This window comes from Maylandia zebra, linkage group LG20 (genome assembly GCF_041146795.1).
Source record: "Maylandia zebra isolate NMK-2024a linkage group LG20, Mzebra_GT3a, whole genome shotgun sequence".
NCBI lineage: Eukaryota > Metazoa > Chordata > Actinopteri > Cichliformes > Cichlidae > Maylandia > Maylandia zebra.
In genome coordinates this window covers 1,372,182-1,391,027 of record NC_135186.1, presented here as the reverse complement: position 1 = coordinate 1,391,027, position 18,846 = coordinate 1,372,182, and the positions used below count along the sequence as shown (strand labels likewise).

General features: G+C 39.4%; 1 protein-coding gene across 2 annotated transcripts; it reads right to left on the bottom strand.

Moving 5' to 3' along the window:
* Nucleotides 1-3,608: 3,608 nt before the first annotated feature.
* pkp1a (plakophilin 1a) lies at nt 3,609-18,369 on the bottom strand. Of its 2 annotated transcripts, none has more exons than XM_024806412.2 (15): nt 18,024-18,369; nt 17,119-17,237; nt 13,816-13,989; nt 13,538-13,722; nt 13,259-13,388; nt 12,496-12,703; nt 12,094-12,262; nt 11,804-11,921; nt 8,546-8,707; nt 8,300-8,464; nt 6,840-6,993; nt 6,552-6,738; nt 6,382-6,466; nt 5,679-5,782; nt 3,609-5,523 (listed from the first exon to the last, which is right to left on the bottom strand). In XM_024806412.2, the coding sequence occupies exons 1-14, from the start codon at nt 18,202-18,204 to the stop codon at nt 5,711-5,713; spliced, it is 2,109 nt and encodes a 702-aa protein (XP_024662180.2). In that variant the 5' UTR covers nt 18,205-18,369; the 3' UTR covers nt 3,609-5,523; nt 5,679-5,710. The 2 variants fall into 2 exon arrangements, with proteins under 2 accessions (XP_024662180.2, XP_004558896.3); XM_004558839.6 differs by having other exon boundaries at nt 3,609-5,527; nt 18,024-18,368.
* Between the last annotated feature and the right edge of the window lie 477 nt (nt 18,370-18,846).

The following is an 18,846-nucleotide window of genomic DNA, read 5'->3' as shown; positions in this document are numbered from 1 at the left end:
TAAATCTATGAATATTTTTGCATTGTTTCAATTGTAAACTCAGACTGTTCCAGATTTTCACACCACATACAGACACACAAAAGCCTTTACGGGTTGTTCGAGTTCTGGGTAATTTGAATTCTCCAAAGCCTCTCACATTATAAACCTTTTCTCGAATTTCAAATATAATTTGTAAATTTGCAGGTAAAAGTTTAGTAAAAGCTTTATACAAAATTATGGATGTATTGTAATTAACCAGATCCTGGAATTTAAGTAACTTTGCCTGAAGAAAGAATTTGTGAGTATGATCTAGATAACCAGCCTTGTGAATAATACGCAGTGCTCGTTTCTGTACTGTGACTCATGGATTAGTTGTATTTTTATATGTATTTCCCCACACTTCCACACAATATGTAAGATATGGAAGAACCAGAGTACAGTACAGAGTACGAAGTGCATCTTTATCAAGGAATTGCTTCACTTTGTTCAAAACTGCGAGGCTTCTGGAAATTTAGGTTTTTATGTGTCTGACGTGGGGTTTCCATGAAATTTTATTATCAATTATAACTCCCAAAAATTTGTTTTCACTCACATTATCAATTGGTACACCTTCAATGATAATTGGTAATTCTATATTATATTTTAAATTACCAAAAAACATTGCTTTAGTTTTATTTATATTTAATGATAATTTATTTATGTCCATCCATTTTTTTATTAATTTTAGCTCCCTGTTTACAGTCATTACAAGATCAGTATAATCATTGCTACTGAAAAATATGTTGGTGTCATCTGCGAACAGTATGAGTTTAAGTACTTGAGAAACATCAAAAATATCATTTATGTATACATTGAAAAGTTTTGGTCCCAACACTGACCCTTGGGGAACACCACATGTAATACCAAGTTTCTCTGAATGGTAATGCCCTATGCTAACATATTGTTCCCGACCTGTTAGGTAACTTTTTAACCAGTTACCAGCTTTCCCTCGAATACCATATCTTTCCAATTTATCCAGTAAAATTGAGTGATTGATTGTGTCGAAGGCCTTTTTGAGGTCAACAAAAATACCAACTGCATATTTATTTTTATCCAGTGTATCAGTAATTTCTTCTACTGCCTCAATTATCGCCATTGAAGTGGTTCTTTGCGTTCTGAAACCATACTGACCAACATTTATTATTTGATGTTTTTCAAGGAATTTTTCTAATCTTGAATTAAAAAGTTTTTCTAGAATTTTTGAGAATTGAGGCAGTAGAGAAATAGGCCTATAATTGGTAAAACTGTGTTTGTCATTACTTTTATATAGTGGTATTACTTTCGCAATTTTCATTTTTTTTGGAAAACAACCGGACTGAAATGATAAATTACAGATATATGTTAAGGGACTAGCAATATTCAGAATAACCTGTTTAACTACAGACATATTTATGTCATGATAATCCATTGAAGACTTACTTTTACATTCTAATGTGATATTTATTACTTCTTGCTCATTTGTAGCTGAGAGGAACAGTGAAAAGGGATTTGATTTTATATTACTGATATTTTCATTTTTATGACACGGGATGTCCGCTGCTAGTTCAGGGCCAACATTTATGAAGAATTTATTGAACCCATCGACAATATTACTCATGTTGTGATTTTCACCATTTGCATCAGTAAAATATTCAGGATATGATGTTCCAGAAGATCCTTGTTTAATTAAGTTGTTTAACACATCCCAAGTTCCTTTTATATTGTTTTTATTTTCATATAATCTTCTTCTATAATAAAGTTGTTTGCTCGTTCTTATAATATCAGTCAATTTATTTCTATATGCTTTATATCTTTGTTCCACTTCTTTTGTTTTTACTTTGATAAACTGTTTATACAGATTGTTTTTCTTTTTGCAAGCATTAATAATTCCTTTTGTGAGCCAAGGACTTTTTATCTTTTTTTTCTTTGTCATGTGTTCGTTTACAGGACAATGTTTATTGTACCACATAGTAAAAATATCTAGGAAATTATCATAAGCCTTGTCCACATCTGACTCTTCATACACCGAACTCCAATCTTGTTGTGCTAAATCGAAATTGAAGGCACGAATTGCTTCTTCATTTATTGTTCGCTTTGCTATCATGATCTTGGTATCTATTTTTTTTAAATCACAGTCACACAAAGTAAAAACTGGTAAGTGGTCAGTTATATCACAGACAAGCAGGCCACTATTAATTTGGAAATCCATGACATTAGTAAAAATGTTGTCAATAATAGTGGCGCTATGTGATGTTATTCTGCTTGGCTTTGTTATTGTTGGATATAGTGATAAGCTGTACATCGTGTCAGTAAAGTCATCAATGGCTTTTAACCTTGTTGGATTTAGCAAATCAATGTTAAAATCACCACAGATAAATAGTAATTTTTGGTTCACCGAAGCAAACGTTTTTTCTATCCATTCATTAAAAGTGTCAATACTTGAACTGGGTGTCCGATATATACAACTTATTATAACATTTCTCTTTTTTTCATTCATGATCTCAATAGTCAAACATTCCAAAATTCCATCAATAGCCATAGACATAGTTGTTACAACATTATATTTTATAGAGTTATGAACATATATAGCAACCCCGCCGCCCGCCTTATTTAATCTATTCATGTATTTTAAATCATATCCATTCAAACAAAAATCTATTCCTTTATCGACATTGAACCAAGTTTCAGTGATGGCTATAACACTAAAGGGGCGAGAAAATTGTTGCAAATAGTCCTTAATGAAATCAAAATTAGAGTACATACTTCTGCTGTTAAAGTGAATTAATGAGAGCTTCCCGTCTAGGTTAATTTCTTTTTCATATTGTTCCTGAGTGAAATAATTACAATTTTTAACAAAAGAAGAGAGAAAGTTACTTTCAGAATCTATTTCTGGATCTAGTATATTATGCTCCTTATATTCACAATCTAGATCAATTACTTTCTGTTGAAGAACTAATTTCAACGTGTCCATGTCATTTCCTGGTGTAATTGATACATTGGTGTCAGTTATACTTGTCCAGATCCTCCATGTTCCTCACTATCAGTACTTTTGCCTCTTCTGGTGTCCCGTTTAGCTTAATGAAAATCTTACAGTTTGTTACCCATGTATGTTGTATTTTACCGTTCTTCTTCAGTTGCCTTGCCTTCCTCACGATGTCTGCGTTTTTTCGTGTCAGATGCTCATTAATGAAAACGTCCGTGCCTTTCAGTTTGCGTCCTTGTTTCAGCAGTGCGACCTTGTTCTTCCGATTGACAAATCTCATAATGACAATGGTTTGTCATGTTGTTACTGATAACAAAAAACAAGCTCTCAACCCACCAAACAGTCTGGTGTCTCAGTTTTCCCACAAACCTCTGGGGATTCAAAGGGTGAAAAGAAAAAAAACGCCTGATTTACTCAGTGACCAAAAGAGCCTTGTTGAGACCTGCCTGATCCAGGATCAGCAGAAAACAAAGGCACAGTAAGAAAGAAAAATATTATTACTCATTCACAACAGTCAATTCTGAATATTGCATTCGCTTCAGAGTGATTCACGGTTTTGAAAATCATGCATAGATTTATCACATATTTTAAAGGTCGCTGGAAAATTAACAAAAAACAAAACTCGCAATATTTTTGGCATGTTTTATTTATTCTGAGTGAAAGACAAGCCTCCTACTTATGCGCCTCACAAACACACACACACATTTCTCAAAAATATACATTCTAAGCAAATACTGACATTGATCAAATGAACCTCAATACAGCCATTTCCCAAGCAGAAAGACAGCCCCCTGCCTTGTACCCTGTGGCCCTGGGAAAGCCCCATAGCTGCCTGCCACCGTGTTTCATGGCAGGTATGTTTTATGACGTTTAATGGTGGTTTTTCCAAAAGCATTTCAGTTTTACAAAAATTTAAAATCTGTGTTCAATAAACAGGCAGTTCGGTTATGACGGCAGATATCCTGCAAATAACCTCTTTGTAAGCTGCTTTAATAAAAACAACTATTAAACATGACACACTTGTAAAAGCAGCTCCTCTTCCCTCGACTGGTGCACAGTTCGTAATTCATTAAAATGCTGGTTAGAAGGCACGACCCCTTCATTGTCTCCACAACATTTATCTGAATTTGGTCAAAGAACACTCAGAGTCAGCCAGCAAATTAACTGCTGACAGTGCTGACTGATAATTTACTGCTGGTTCAAATTTCTACACATAGTTCATGAGTGAGGCAAAGTGATGGGTGCTAGATGCTGTGTGCTACATCCCAGTCTTTCCATGTCCCTGTTCCCCACAAGAAAACAAAGCAATACTTAAAAAAGAAATATATATAGCATTAAAAAAAGTGAATATTGACAAGCACTCAGTACTAAGATAGAGTCCAAAACTGAATACACGGCTAATAGCTGCTTGAAAAGTTAGATAACCTTTGTCCTGTATATAATGAAGCTACTGCCAGCAGTCAGTTAGCTTAGTTTAGCACAAACCCTGGAAACAAGAGAAGGTAATTTACCTCCACTGTCAACAATTCTGTTTTATGTGGTTTAATGAATAATGAAGACACTACTGAGTTATTCTCTGAGCTTGTTTTCAGTCTACATGCTAGGCTAACGAGCTGCCAGTTGTAGCTTCTATTTCATGTACAAACAAAAGCATGATATTAATGTCAAAGAAAGCAAGTAAACACATTTAAATGTTGAACTAGTGCTTGACTCTTTAGGGTGACAGAATGTTGATAAAAAATAAAAGTGCATTTGTACATTAAAAATAGCGCTTCTTTGCTAACCTTGAAAATCAAAGTACTGCTAAAGTGAATCTTTGCTTGGACCTTTTTTATGTATTCTTAGTGCATTCAACATGAAAATCTATTACCTTCACTAAAGGAAATCAAGAAATGGGGCTGTGGTGGGGATATATTATTATTCTTTTAAAAGAAACAACCTTCTTTGAATCATATTTCTCAACATACTGCAATTATACCACAAATACAGTCATATTTGTTTCTTTGATTTTTGTCAGAAAGCTTTCATATTTGGCTGCTCAGACCTCTCTCTGCATATAACTTTTAGTTATGTAGTCGTAGTTGTGCAGACACGTTTGACAGTGATGGGAATCAAGTAACATTCTGCTGCAGGTAACACTGTCAATCCACACTGCCTGGTGTACGGTGGCTGCCTGGTGTACGGTGGCTGCCTGGTGTACGGTGGCTGCCTGGTGTACGGTGGCTGCCTGGTGTACGGTGGCTGCCTGGTGTACGGGGACTTGCAACCTAAAACAAGCCAGTTTCAGCACACACTACACACACGTCTTAAAGCACTCTCAGCCTACCTACGTAGATACAGGCAAACATTTCCAAACAGACCACAGGATTAATTGTAAAATTAAAAGCACTCTTTCCTTTATAATATGTACAAAGCATCAATCAATGAACAGCAATTGTCAGGCTCTATCCAGATGGTATTAATAAAAAGCATCATTTTTCTCTCTTTTTTTGTTGTCTTCGTTGGAAGGGTGTGGCAACAGCAGTGTCTGAACACGTCGGTTTCTATCTGCAAGCACGGGCACAAGCACACAGGGGAAATGAAAAGAAAGAAAAGCGAGTGGCAAAGAGAAAAAAAGACATCTTCAGATTTCATGTTGCTTTAATCCCAACTGGTCTGAAAATGTGAACAAATACAGCCACTCAAACTGGAATCGTACCATTTACGGTTACTGCTGCCGATCCCGCCCGATCACTGTCCTTCGAGCTGCGAGACCACGTGGGTTATGTTGTCGTTGATGAAGGCTGATTTGGTCAACCCCATCTGTGGGTTCAATAGATTCCATCAGTTAAAGATGTTGCAGAGATGCACTAGTCCGCAAACACGCGTGGTGTTTGCAACACACCCCTGCAATAATTGTGAAGCCCTCTGAACTTAGAGCGGCGAGGGGAAAAATGTTTTCTACTCATCTGTCACATTTTTTTCTTTACTAGTGACGCATTAATCTTTGACAGAAATGGTGCAGATAGTGTTAATAAGGTGAACATAGCTGCATGAATCTAAAGAAAATGTCTCATATTCCTTCGATCCTCCACCTCAGGCTTTTATTGTGGGGGCGACAGCCCCAATTTTCCACGGATTACTCCTCCCGTATGAAACCGTGAGCACTGAAAACAAGTCTACCAGGATTCCAGTCTAATGTTTCTTTATTCACTGATGTTTTGGGTGTGGCAGAAGGGAAGGGAAAGTGAAGAGTCTGAGGAGTCATGATAAACACCCATCCATTTGTCCACCAATAAAGCTGGGCCCTCCCAGCAAGGAAGTTTGAGCATGAACTAGCATGAAATGTAAAGACAATAAGCACATCACTGAAAGGTCACCTCAGCTGTACCATTAGGCCATTTCTCCCTTTTCTAATTTACCTTTTTCATAGAGCTTTGCAAATTCTTGTCTTGCCATATGCTGTACAGCAGCAGCGAGGCTGCGCTGCTTCCCTTGGTAAGTTTCCTAAAAAGAAAAGAAGTCATCATCGGTCATAGAAACACGCTGAAGCTTGCCACCTCTGCAAATGATATTTAAAAAAAACACTCACTTGTCTTCACTGAGGTCAAATAGCGACTGAATAACGGCATTATTGATGACCTTCTTGCTGGTGTCACTGTTTGCTGACATCAGTCTTAGCACTGTGTTGCAAGCTGCTGCTACAGACTCGTCAGAATTTCCCAACTGACTGGGCCCACCCTGCAGGAGTTCTCCGAGCTGAGGCAAGATCTGCTTTGCTAAAAGAAAACAGCAAATCAATTGTATGTGGACTAAACTTGCATATCTGAAAACTGGATAGTCAAAGTCTTTTGTGCGCTACCATTATCCTACTTCTTACCCATGGTGCCTTGCAAACTGTCGGTCCGAGACATGTTACCCAACAAGGACAAGGCAGTGTTCTGAAGCTTCGGGTTAGATGGCTTCAGCAGAGGTCCAAATTGACTCAGATCTCTGGACTTACTAACCAAAATTTGGCTCACAGCATCTGACCCCTGAAATGGTTACAAAGAGGAATTTATTTAATTTTTGTGTTTATTTAACACAGGGGAAAAAACATCAACAACACCCACAACGGAATTAAGGAAAAGGCAATTTGCTGAAAACTTTCTTAACCTCCACATATGTGGACATCACATTTTGGGTTATTTAGACCAAAATACGCAATTTCGCTCTACAAGGGCCTGATATCCACTTACGAGGACATTATGCTGCTACTGTTCTATCGAAATTTTAAATGAATATCCTCATATGTGGCTCTGATTTTTCTTAGAAACAAAAATAAGGTAAAAAAAAATAAAAAAAATCAGGTAATTCTTTGTTTTTATATTCATCAGGTCCCAATCAGCCCAAATATCAAAGGGAAATTAAAAATGCTGCCGTGGAAGAGTTCAGGTCTAAGGAGGTTAGAAATATGAGATTTATGTCAAAGAACAGGCTCTTCTCTTCACTTCAAAATGTTTAGTAGTGTCTGTAACCATGTGCCATTTTCACACATGAACTCTAGATAGTGTTGGGAGAATCAGCTTGGGACACTGGCCTCAGCTGCTCTTTGCCTCTGAAGGAAACATCCTGTTTGGTTAAGGCCAGTGTGGAGGAGGCTGGATCGCCAGTCACTGTGAAGTCTCCAGACATATTCCCACACTGATACGTTATACAGAATCTGCACTAAGGAGCTGGCAGAGGAAAGTTTAAGAACAGCTTCAGCTGGTTTAAACACTGCTGTCACCAGTTAATCGTGACTAATAACTGGATTATAGCTTTCTTCACTTCTAACACAACAAAACCACACATCGCTGTATATGGGAGAATAACTGCAAGAGGTTGAACAAGATTCACCTTTAAACTGTGAAGCAGAAAAGAAAATGATAAGACGGTTTAGAGCTCTGCACAGGACAAAGGGGAAAAACAGATCCTTACAACTGGTGCCTGAAGAGGCTTGAAAACACTTTTCAAAAGAGTTAAAGAATTATATCGATTGGAGTATGAATGTCACACAGGGCAACTTGCCATTTGTTGCATGTACAGTTTCTTTTAAAAGAATCAGAGAAACATGCATGTATGTATATGTATAAATGTGCTCAATAGCTCATTACATTATGTTGTGACTTACACGGTTAACTAACGTGTAGATGTTTTGTGTTGTAAAACAAGTGAAATTCATCTACAAACCTGAAATACAAAGACAACTCCACCCTTTCTCACAAAACTTTTACATCTTTCCTCTTTCATAAATCAACCTGAGCTAATCCAGTTACAGAGTAACACCATAATCCTAATAATTAACTTCTTCGTACTCACGTTTCCCTTGCTGGCAGTGAGGTTCTGCAGAGCACCACAGCAGGCCTCTAGAGTGGCTTTGTTCTCGGACGATTCCAGGAGGGACAGGTAGGTGTCTATAGCTTTGGGATGGGACAACCACTTAACACCTGATGGGGGGCTAGCATCCACAGTATCAAAGGAGAACTGAGAGAAGCAGAGAAGGCAAGTTTAAATGAAAGACTCCAACAAACAAAATAGTCTACAGGCATTGTGCTTAGTGCCCACCGTCTTTTGGGCCTTGCTGCTCTTAGGGCTGAAGCATCCAATTGTGGGGCTTTTCTCGTGTTGGGCATCTCTACTTGGGTTGTAGTTTATGAAACTCACGGGGGACTCTTGCTCCAGTTTGTAGGACAAGTTATGGAGGATGCATGCACAGTTCTCCAAGGACTAAAGAACAGGAGAGAGTTCACATTAAAGGTTTTATTTTCATACTTTTGTCTGTTATGACTCATAAACAGCATAGCAGACCTATCTGATGATGAACTGGACAACGGTTTTAGTGTCAGACACTAGAAAGACAGTCAGTCTGCTGACAACATATTTAGACTGCAGTAGAAAAAAATAGCTAATAACAGTCATCAATTCATACTTAATAGTAAATATAAAAGTGCTTTTTGTTTGCATGTTTCACAAAAAACACTACATACCTGTGTTTATATACTATTATGAGATCACTGTTTTACAACTGGATCAAATGGGAAGCTCTATTCAAGGTAACGCTATGTTTCTCTATGTTCTTTGTGCGATGAGATAATCTCTGCCTGCACTTTCACTAATTATGCTTTAGTTCATGAAATGAAGTCTGTGTAAACTCTGCATTAACATAAACATAGAATTAAGGACACACCCACACCTGAAACGTCCACAAATTACAGGTACGCACAGATTCATAATAAGCATGTAATTTAGTGAGCATATGTACATTCACATGGGTATGCTTTTAAAAAACAAACATAAAGACACATTTGGAATCTGGACTGACTACATTCTGTAGGAGACGCAAGATAAATGTTGTACAACTTTGACTACACAAGGATTCGTCACAAGATATGATTCCAAAAACAGAAAACTGCTCACTCACGCACAATTTAAACACACAAACTGGTGTGAACCAGAAAAACAATAAAGCCACAAAGACAAAGAAGGGCCCAATGATTATGAGGCTGGTGATGCCACTGATGACACTGAGATAGTGGACTCTTATAAGTACCTGGGTGTTCACCTCAACAATAAACTGGACTGGACTACAAATTAGGGCTGCCACGATTAGTCGACTAGTCACGATTACGTCGACTATCAAAATCGTCGACGACTGATTTAATAGTCGACGCGTCGTTTGAAGCTTTGTAAGATCCCAAAAGACGCAGGAATAAGTAGCAGGATTTAAGAGTGTAATAACGGACTGAAACAGAAGATGGCAGCACTGCATGTACAAGGATGCCAGCTGCCGTTAAACCCCGAAGAAGAAGACTGTGTCCCAGAATTCATAGCGCGGCCCATCGCGGCCCTGCTCAGTTTCCAACAATGGCGGCAGCTAGTTAGTTTTAATATTACTCTTATTATTCTTTCTGGGCCACAAAATAAACGTTTAACATATTTTCAGGCGAGAATGTAGCTGTGTAAACCTCAAATATCTGCTCAGTTTATCAAGACACCGCATATTTTCAAAAGCGCTCCGACGTTTTCGGAGACGTGTTACCCACTAGCTCCATAGCTAGCCGGGGGCAAGGCTAACTAGAGCCGTGAGAACACCGGACTCTGGGCAAATCGTTTTCAAACCCACCACCGTCTTTCGCTACTCAGGTTAAACATGATATATATGAGTCACTTAGATAACTTACAAATGTTATTGTTTGGCTTTCTTTAGTATTTTATTTGTTCCTGAGTAAATCGGTTTGTCTGAGATTAAAGTTATAGTTTTTACACAGCTGAATAAACATCAAGCAGACAGCTGATTGTCAGAAGTGTGAGATGCTCAAGAATTTACTCCGGTGTCCTGTTATATTTTAGATAGCAAGGAGTTTATTAAACTTCACCGAGACAATCTGCAAATTTCATTAAAATTTAATAAACTATCATCTTGTCTCTATTTTTAGTTAGCACATACCTTAAACACTTAAAGCTGTAAGCTAATGATAGTTATATAAGAGCAGATGCTGCTGGTGCAATAAGCTGTAGTTTTACGTCCAATGGATGATGATCTGATTAGTCGACTAATCGCAAAAATAATCGGTGACTAGTCGACTATCAAAACAATCGTTTGTGGCAGCCCTACTACAAATACAGACGTCCTGTATAAGAGGGGCCAGAGTCGACTCCACCTGCTGAGGAGACTGAGGTCCTTCGGAGTCTGCAGGACTCTGTTATTTATTCTGTAGGACTCTGTTAAGGACATACTATGACACTGTGGTAGCATCTGCCCTTTTCTATGCAGTGGCCTGCTGGGGGAGTGGATGCACGGACAGGGACAGGAGCAGCATTGACAAACTGGTGCGGAGGTCTAGCTCCGTGCTGGGATGTCCCCTGGAGTCTGTGGAGGTGGTTGGCGAGAGGAGGATGTTAGTAAAGCTGACATCCATCATGAACAACCCACATCACCCACTGCATGAGTCTGTGAGTGGGCTGAGCAGCTCCTTTAGCCAGAGACTGAAACACCCTTGCTGCAGGAAGGAGCGCTTTCACAGATCATTCATCCCAACAGCAGTTAGACTCCATAACTCCTGAATCACGATGTCATAAGTCACTGGACACTGAACATCCACCACTTCACTTCATGCATAATGGACCCTCCATGTGTATGGACGTGTGCAGGTATATATGTATGTATATGTATACATATGTATATTTAGTGTGTACATGTGTGTGTATCTATAAATAGGAATAGTAGTGGTACAATAGTTATGTCAAGCTATACAGTTTATGTCTTGCATATTTCCAACCATATCCATAATCACATACTGTGTGTGCTGTATGTAGTGTATTATCTTACTTTTTTTTTTTCATTGATTGCACTTATTTGTATTTTTGTATTTTCTTCTGATATCTGTACCTGAGCTGAGGTGATGCAAAAATTTCCCTGTTGTGGGATCAATAAAGTCTTATCTTATCTTATCTCTTATCTTCAATACCGATTAGCTCTACAAGCAGAACTGAAAGACAGTTTACAATGACAAAAACAATATAATCAATATATCAACAAAGACTAATAACCAATTTGCTAAATTATCATTAATCGGTTACTGGTTAACTTTCTGTCACTGACGTCTCTGAAAAATCAATTAACTGTTTCAGCTCTACTGATTTTACTGATGCGATGACGACAGCAGACAAAACAAACTCTGCATTTTGGCCACACGGCCCGATTGTGTACTGTTATATGGGAATCATTAGACTACCAGTGAAAAAGTTATGAATACTTGTAACTGATGGGAAAAGGTTGAATTGTTGGTAATAAAAGAGTTAACTGTGTGTTTAAGTGGTTACCGAGTCATCGGGGTTTTGCTCTGCCACACAGGACTTCATGTAACTCATGAGGGAGTCGATAAGGCCAGGACAGCTTCTCATTGCCTGCCTCTGTCCACCCCGACCAGAGCTCAAGTTCCTGCAACCACCATGAAATCATCGTTGCAGCGTGTACATACATATAAATATACATACGTGATCCCTTAAATTAAGTGAAAACAGATGGTATAACATATATAAATCCCTTTTATAGCCACTGTATAAAAGATATTAACTGACTGATCGCTGTCATTACAAAGACTTATTCTTACCGCAGGCACCCTGTGGCAGAGCTGAAGACAGAGGGGTCAATGTAGCTACTCGGACCGCTGTCTGACAAGCTTGTGTAAGGCACCACCACACATTGAGTCAGGGCGGGCAGTGCTGTAGCTGCAAGCTCTTCCTTCAGCTCGTTGGCAGAGGACAGGTTCCACAGCAGGCCTATAATATGGCAACCAAAGGAGAATACATGCAACCGGTGTTTAGTTTTGTTTAAAGCCAGACAGTCCATTTGTTTTTCTGGGCATTTCATCCATCATCAAATTGGTTCGCTCTATTTCACTTTTTTTTTTTTTTTTTTTTGCATTTGTCTGTATTATTACTGGAATCACTACTACCTCATTTCTGTTTCTATATGATATGTCAGTGTCTTCTATCTCAGTCAAAGTTCCTACCGGTAATTTGTTTCTGGGTCTCAGTAGAATCTGTTTCCTTTAGCAGCTGAAGGGCCTTCGCTATACCACCACAGCGCTGAACCTCCAGTTTGTTATTTTGGTTCTTGAACACCAGGTTCCTCAGAGCTCCAGCAGCAACCTGGCACACCTGAGGATTGCCGCTTCTCAGCAGGGCCACCAGAGTAGGAATGCCCCCGAGTTGGAAAACCTGCAACACAGAAATACAAAGCGGAGAGGTGGAGAGAATTTTTTGATGTGATATGAAAGCAAAAGCAGTTACAAGCTCATTACTTATTACTTAGTAGTATGCAAATCATGCATTAGCATTGCTTATAGTCACCTATTTTCAGAAACTAATAGATGCTCATGCATTTTTATTTAAAGTGCATCACACGTGTGCATAAGCTTTGCGTATGGGAACATGAGAGGATCATATTTTTTTAAGTAAATAAAGTACCAGGATGTTCTCTCTAATAACTTCTGGCCTGATGATGCAAACCAATAAAAACTGAAGTGAATTGTTTTCTTAAAAAGCCTCATTACTCTCAAAACCAACTAAAACTAAACTGAATTAAAAACAGAAAGTCAAGATATAATAAAAATAATAGCTAATTAGAAATTAAAATAATTAATTAAATTACTTTTTTAATTTAATTAATTAAATAATTAAAAATACAAAACTATAATAACTCTGTACTATACAGAGTGCGTGTTTCTCTTCACAATAAGCATGTACAGTAATCTTCTGTGTGCCTGCTCGGACCTCTGATTTGGCAGACTCGTCGGTGTAGGTGGTGTGTTGGATGAATGTTGCTCCCCACTGCTGGTAACTTTCCTCACTGCTACCCAAAAACTCTACAGCCTCCTTTAGGGTCAGGTCTGGAATGTTCATCCTGGAGAAACACACCCAGGAATGTAGGCAAGGGTAGGAAATTAGAAAAGAAATACGCTCTTCTGAGTTTAGTAAACAGTCTGGATTTAATTTCAAGTTTTAAAATATATATTAAGCTACATTTTAATGCCAGAATAAAGGTGACCTTACATTGATTTACTCTCCATTTTGATGGTACCCATCTTGCCCTCATGTTGAGACTGGGTGGAGGGCATCCGGACTATGCGCGACTGGCTGCTGGTGATCGCATTACCGTTAGTCACTGATGAAACACTGTGTCTGTTTGTTCGAGTTTGAAAGGTGCTTTGGCCCTGTGCCATCTGTCCTTTTATTCTCTAGAAAGCAACAAAAAATAGTTTAGAACATTTTGTTGGTACTTCTATGTGAACTACGCAGAACAGAAAAAATGTAAAACACAAAATGATCACCATGCCAGGTCCAGTGGCAGGAGAAAAAGGTGTAGCCAAGGCAGGGTCACTCTTACTGGGTTTTATCCCATTGGGAGTCTTTGGCCAGGTGGAGGCACTGATATTCTCTTCCCAAACACCGGAGGTACTCATATATCTTCCTCCAGAATTTCTAGTGGATAGAGTACGACTCGTCTGCATTGTCAAAAGAGAGAGATTTACTTACTGTCCAAGCAACATTTGCATCGTTGGTTTTCCAAAAGTACAGAGATACAAATGACACATTGCAAAACTCCACAACATCTTAACTTCAAGGCTTCTCTGTAAGGTAAGTAACCTGGTTTCCCACAAGAACAGTTTTCAAAGATCCCCGGAAACCCAAAACAGGAAAATTTCAACTGACACAAAGCCTGCGTGCCACTTCCTATCCTCCCTTTTCTCGGTTTACTCTCAGGAAACCTGTAGAATAAAGCAAACGACCATACGTGCGAATGTAACAAAATATCCGTCATTTGAGACTAACCCAAGCCATTTCTGTTCTAAGACTGATGATACATTGGAGCAAACAGAGGAGCTTTGTGTGCACAAGTGAGACTGAGCACCTGCTAAACCTGTATTCACGATCTTGATGTAATTGCCAGCTTAATCTCATAATTGTGCATCATTTAAGAGTGCAAAATTAAAAGGATAATAAATGAAATCTATGAAGTGTGTGCATGGGCACGACAGTGTGTGCGTTTGTTCACATGTAAAACACACTTGACAAGCTTTCCCATAAAGTAAGGACCCAACATGTCTCACTAATGCTTCACTGATTAGTCATCCACCAAATTAAATGCTCGTCTCCTATTGGCTTGAAAAAAAAATACAGAAAGGAGGAAATGAAAAACCTCGCCTTTACACGACCACAAAACCAAACAGCCTCAGCTCACTCTTTTCAATCGCAGAGTTTATTATGAAGGAGGACCTGCTACAGGTGGAGCAGGCGCTCCGGGTACACACATGAATTTTCTTATTGGTCTTTAGCTCGTTCCTGTTCCTAACTGGACTGGTTGCTGAGTTACCATCCATACGTCAGCCATGATAGCAGGCAGTAAAAACATGGTGAAAGAAAGATATGTCAACAGTACACTTGATAAGAGAAGATAGTGTGTTTATTCTCACAGTGCTCCCTTCATGCAGCTACAGCCTGAGTGAGCCACGAGAACCTTTCATACACAGGACAATGTGGACAAATGCAAACTCAGCACGTCCAGAATACAGAGACAAACAGTACAATGCTTCTATTCTGGCACTAGACTAATAAAAAAATGGCTTTATTGTTTTCTGTTACGAGGAGAGATTATACCTGGGATTAACACAGATTTACTGTATGTGGTGTTGCCAGAAAGAAGCCCTATCAAACAGCACAGGTATTATTATTATAGTCGAGTGGTGCAGAGTTATAACAGGTTAGCCAACTTATCTGGAAAAAAACAGCAAAGAAACTGGAAAAAAAAGGGTAAATGGGCTGCTTCTTATGTAGGACTTTTCTACTCGCAAAGCGCTTTATATAACACACCTCCTTCACCCATTCATACAAGGACTTTATTCTACACCTATCTAAAACTTACACACTTTCATACTCCGATGAACACATCAGAGAGCAACTTTGGGTTCACCATACTGCCAAACAACACTGAACCCCACGCAGACTAAAAACTGGAGCAGCCAGGCATCGAACCTGCGCCCTTAAAATGAGCAGATTGAGCTCCTAAGCGGCTACAACACCAACAGAACTGTAAAAGCTCAGTTCAAGTCCCATCAAACTGAGACCGAGGTGGCTCCCGAGATACAGAAAAAAAGTTGTTATCTGCATCAAAGACATTAACGGTATATCTTTGTGGCCTGTCCGTCCACTGCGTGCAAGGTTGCAACTTAATGGGCACGACTGTTTCGTGATAATATGGTAATCCATAGATGACAAATTCAGCTAATAAAAATGTGAGAACCGCACAAACACAAAAACTGTGAGTAATTCAGTTTGTTATACTTTCTTCTGGGTTTTCTTTTTATAAAGACATAAATAATTGTATTCGTAAGCCGTCTCATTCAAGCAGTGCTTGTAAATGCTGCACTAGACAACACGTTGTATTCCAACTGCTGGATACAATTTCTTCACTAAGTAACTTTGTGTTATTTTTGTTCTGTGGATTATTTGGAAACGACCTTGCGACATAAGTGTTTCATGATGTGATGATTATGAGTCTTCATCAGCAAGAGCACATCACCACACTCTCGCCGCATTCCTCAACTCACTGTCAGATCAAATCAGGACAACACGCAGCAAACAAATATTAAAACACACACACACACACACACACACCAAGAACGATGAGCATTACACTTAGCTATGGAATTTCAAATAGTTCGGTATTGTAAATGAGTTGTTTCACCCCGACTGCTCCTGGCAAGACTCACAGAACAACATTCAAAAACAACAGATTCACACCAGCGCAAAAATACACTCCGGTTTGTGAGAAGAAAAATGAACGAGCAGAAAACGTGCATATTTTTTTCAGGGTTTTCGGTACAAGAGAACATTGTATGGATTGAGATGACCTCAGGCATGAACACCAGGAGACCCGTGTAGCTACAGAGTCGTCAGCCAGTATCATCATTTCCTAAAACAATGTCGTAAATCACCAGTGACTGAGCGAGCCTTCCCGTTTGGTGTCAACACTAACATATGGACTAATAGGCATCCTCCTTGAATTTAAGATTGCATCCAATTGCTCCATCAACCCTAAATTTCTCACAGTTGAGTTTCAAAACATAAACCCCCTCATTTTGAAGGGTGGGGCACAGAAATGCCACACACACAAATACACCCCGACTTGTAAACGCACACATTGGAAATGGGCAGACATTTGTGGAAGCATCTATTTTGTTTTTTGCTTTTCTTGTCGAGAATTACAAGATAACCAAAAACAATCTTGCATATATCTGTTTAAAGAAGCTGGAAACCAAAAGGCATTTAGTTCAGCAAGAATTCAGCAGTGTCTTTAACATGATGCAGATTTAGTCATATTATTGGCTCTGATAAGATAAGCAAAGATCTCTAGTGAAAGAGACACACGTTTTACAGGAAGAGCATCTGGTTTAAAAAAATAAAATAAAATCAGCTCTCAATCAAATATGCAGATCCATCTGCTGTGGCAGCCACCTTGCTAACAGGGAAGCAGCCAAATTAATTTGTTTCTGTGTGAACATAACGAGCAAAAATAAACATGTTGAGCATAAGCAGTCTGTTGCTGGGAAAGGTTTGTGCGCTGCTGTAATTACCTCCTTCGTGGTGCCAGCAGACATAGTGGATTTGCTGCGGAAGGTGCCATTTGCTTTGGATGGAGAATATCTGAACGAGGCGAAATCTGTTTGTTTTGTGAAAGACGGCAGAGGTGGACCTGTTTAAAAAAAGAAAGATATGAGACACACACACTTTTACAAAATAATAATAATTTGTATGTATGTATGTATGAATGATGACAAAAAGCAGAAACTTGAACCCCCCCCCCCACACACACACACACACACACACACACACACACACACACAATCACTGAGTGTCACACGGAGGCTACAAGTGAACAAGTCCTTTTAGATAACAGCAAACAACAACTGAAGGTAATTAAGATCCTAGAAGTAACTCAAACATTACAAAGCAGCTGCACACTGAAGAAGGCAACCTGATAGCCGGAGGTGCATCCGCAACTCCGGCTTTGATTTCTCCCCATTTACAATCGAGTGTTTGTTAAAGGGTAAAATCTTCCTACAGCGCAGTTTCAACCCATTTTCAGAAGAAATTCTTACGTCAACAATCGTCGTTACGCCTTTCTCACGCCTGCTGGAACCTGCTAGTGTCACACAGCGGGTCTTTTTTCTTTTCTTTTTTTAAACAAAACTGTCACTTTGATACCAAAAAGCCTCGAAACATATTTGAACCACCTACTTTCCAACCTACAACTTAGATGCGCCTGTGAAGTTATACAAAAATAAGGAAAGAAATAAAAAGGAAAGGATAACGTGGCACATTTAAAAAAAGCACGTCGAGCCCGTTAAGCGGTGCTACTTCAATGGAAGTTGTGTGACGCATCTTACTCAGGTAACACAACGCTCAGTTTACGAGCCCCACAGACACGTTGGGTTTTGTTTTTTTGTTTTATTATAGTTGTAGAAACTTATTTCCATACTTGTAGGAGAAGGAGCTCTGACACTCTTGCCGTGTTTGGACTTGCTCCTCTTAATGCTGTGGACCTGGTCCAGCACGCGCTGCTGTCCCGACCGCAACTTGTTGTCGGAGGGCAGCGCGAGCGAAGTATCCTCCGCGACCCGGATGGTTGTCGCTGATCGCAGCGGCTCCGGAGCCATCATCTTCCCAACTCAGCGCCCCTCTTGTGAACGGATCGACAGAACGGGCTTCCAGAGAAGCGCAGGCCCGGAGGGAAAATAAAAAGTGCACCGACAGCTGTAACGGCCGCGCTAAGTATGCAGATTGGTTGTAGTTGTTCTCGGAGCAGAGGCGGTATAACTCCACCCTGGGAACCGCGCCCGGCCGGGAGAGTTCACAGAAAGGTGTGGTGTGCAAGGAGGAGCCGAGAAAGGCAGGAGTTCCACTGCGCAGTACTCGGTATACGTGCGGGGGGGGGGCGCTAATGTTGCTCTTCTTAAAATTGAAAATAGAGAATTAAAAACCAAACAAACAACCGTACAGGAGCATGTTCAGCCTGTTTAGCGTTGCAACTGCCACTCGAGGAAATGTTGTCTGTCTTGCATCGTGTCAAGGAACTATGAAATGCTTATAACCAGGCTGAGACGTGAGAGTCCGGCCGGTCTCCACCAGCACGAAAACATTAGTGTTTCATCCTGAAACGTTTTTCATTTTTCTCCATGTCTGATGACAGCAAACCTCCTCCAAGACAGCAACGTCGCTTTTAAACGTACTTCAACATGTTTTTAGTTCAATAAAAAAAAGTGCAGAATTTTGTTGCCCTGTTAAAGGCTTTATAAATACAC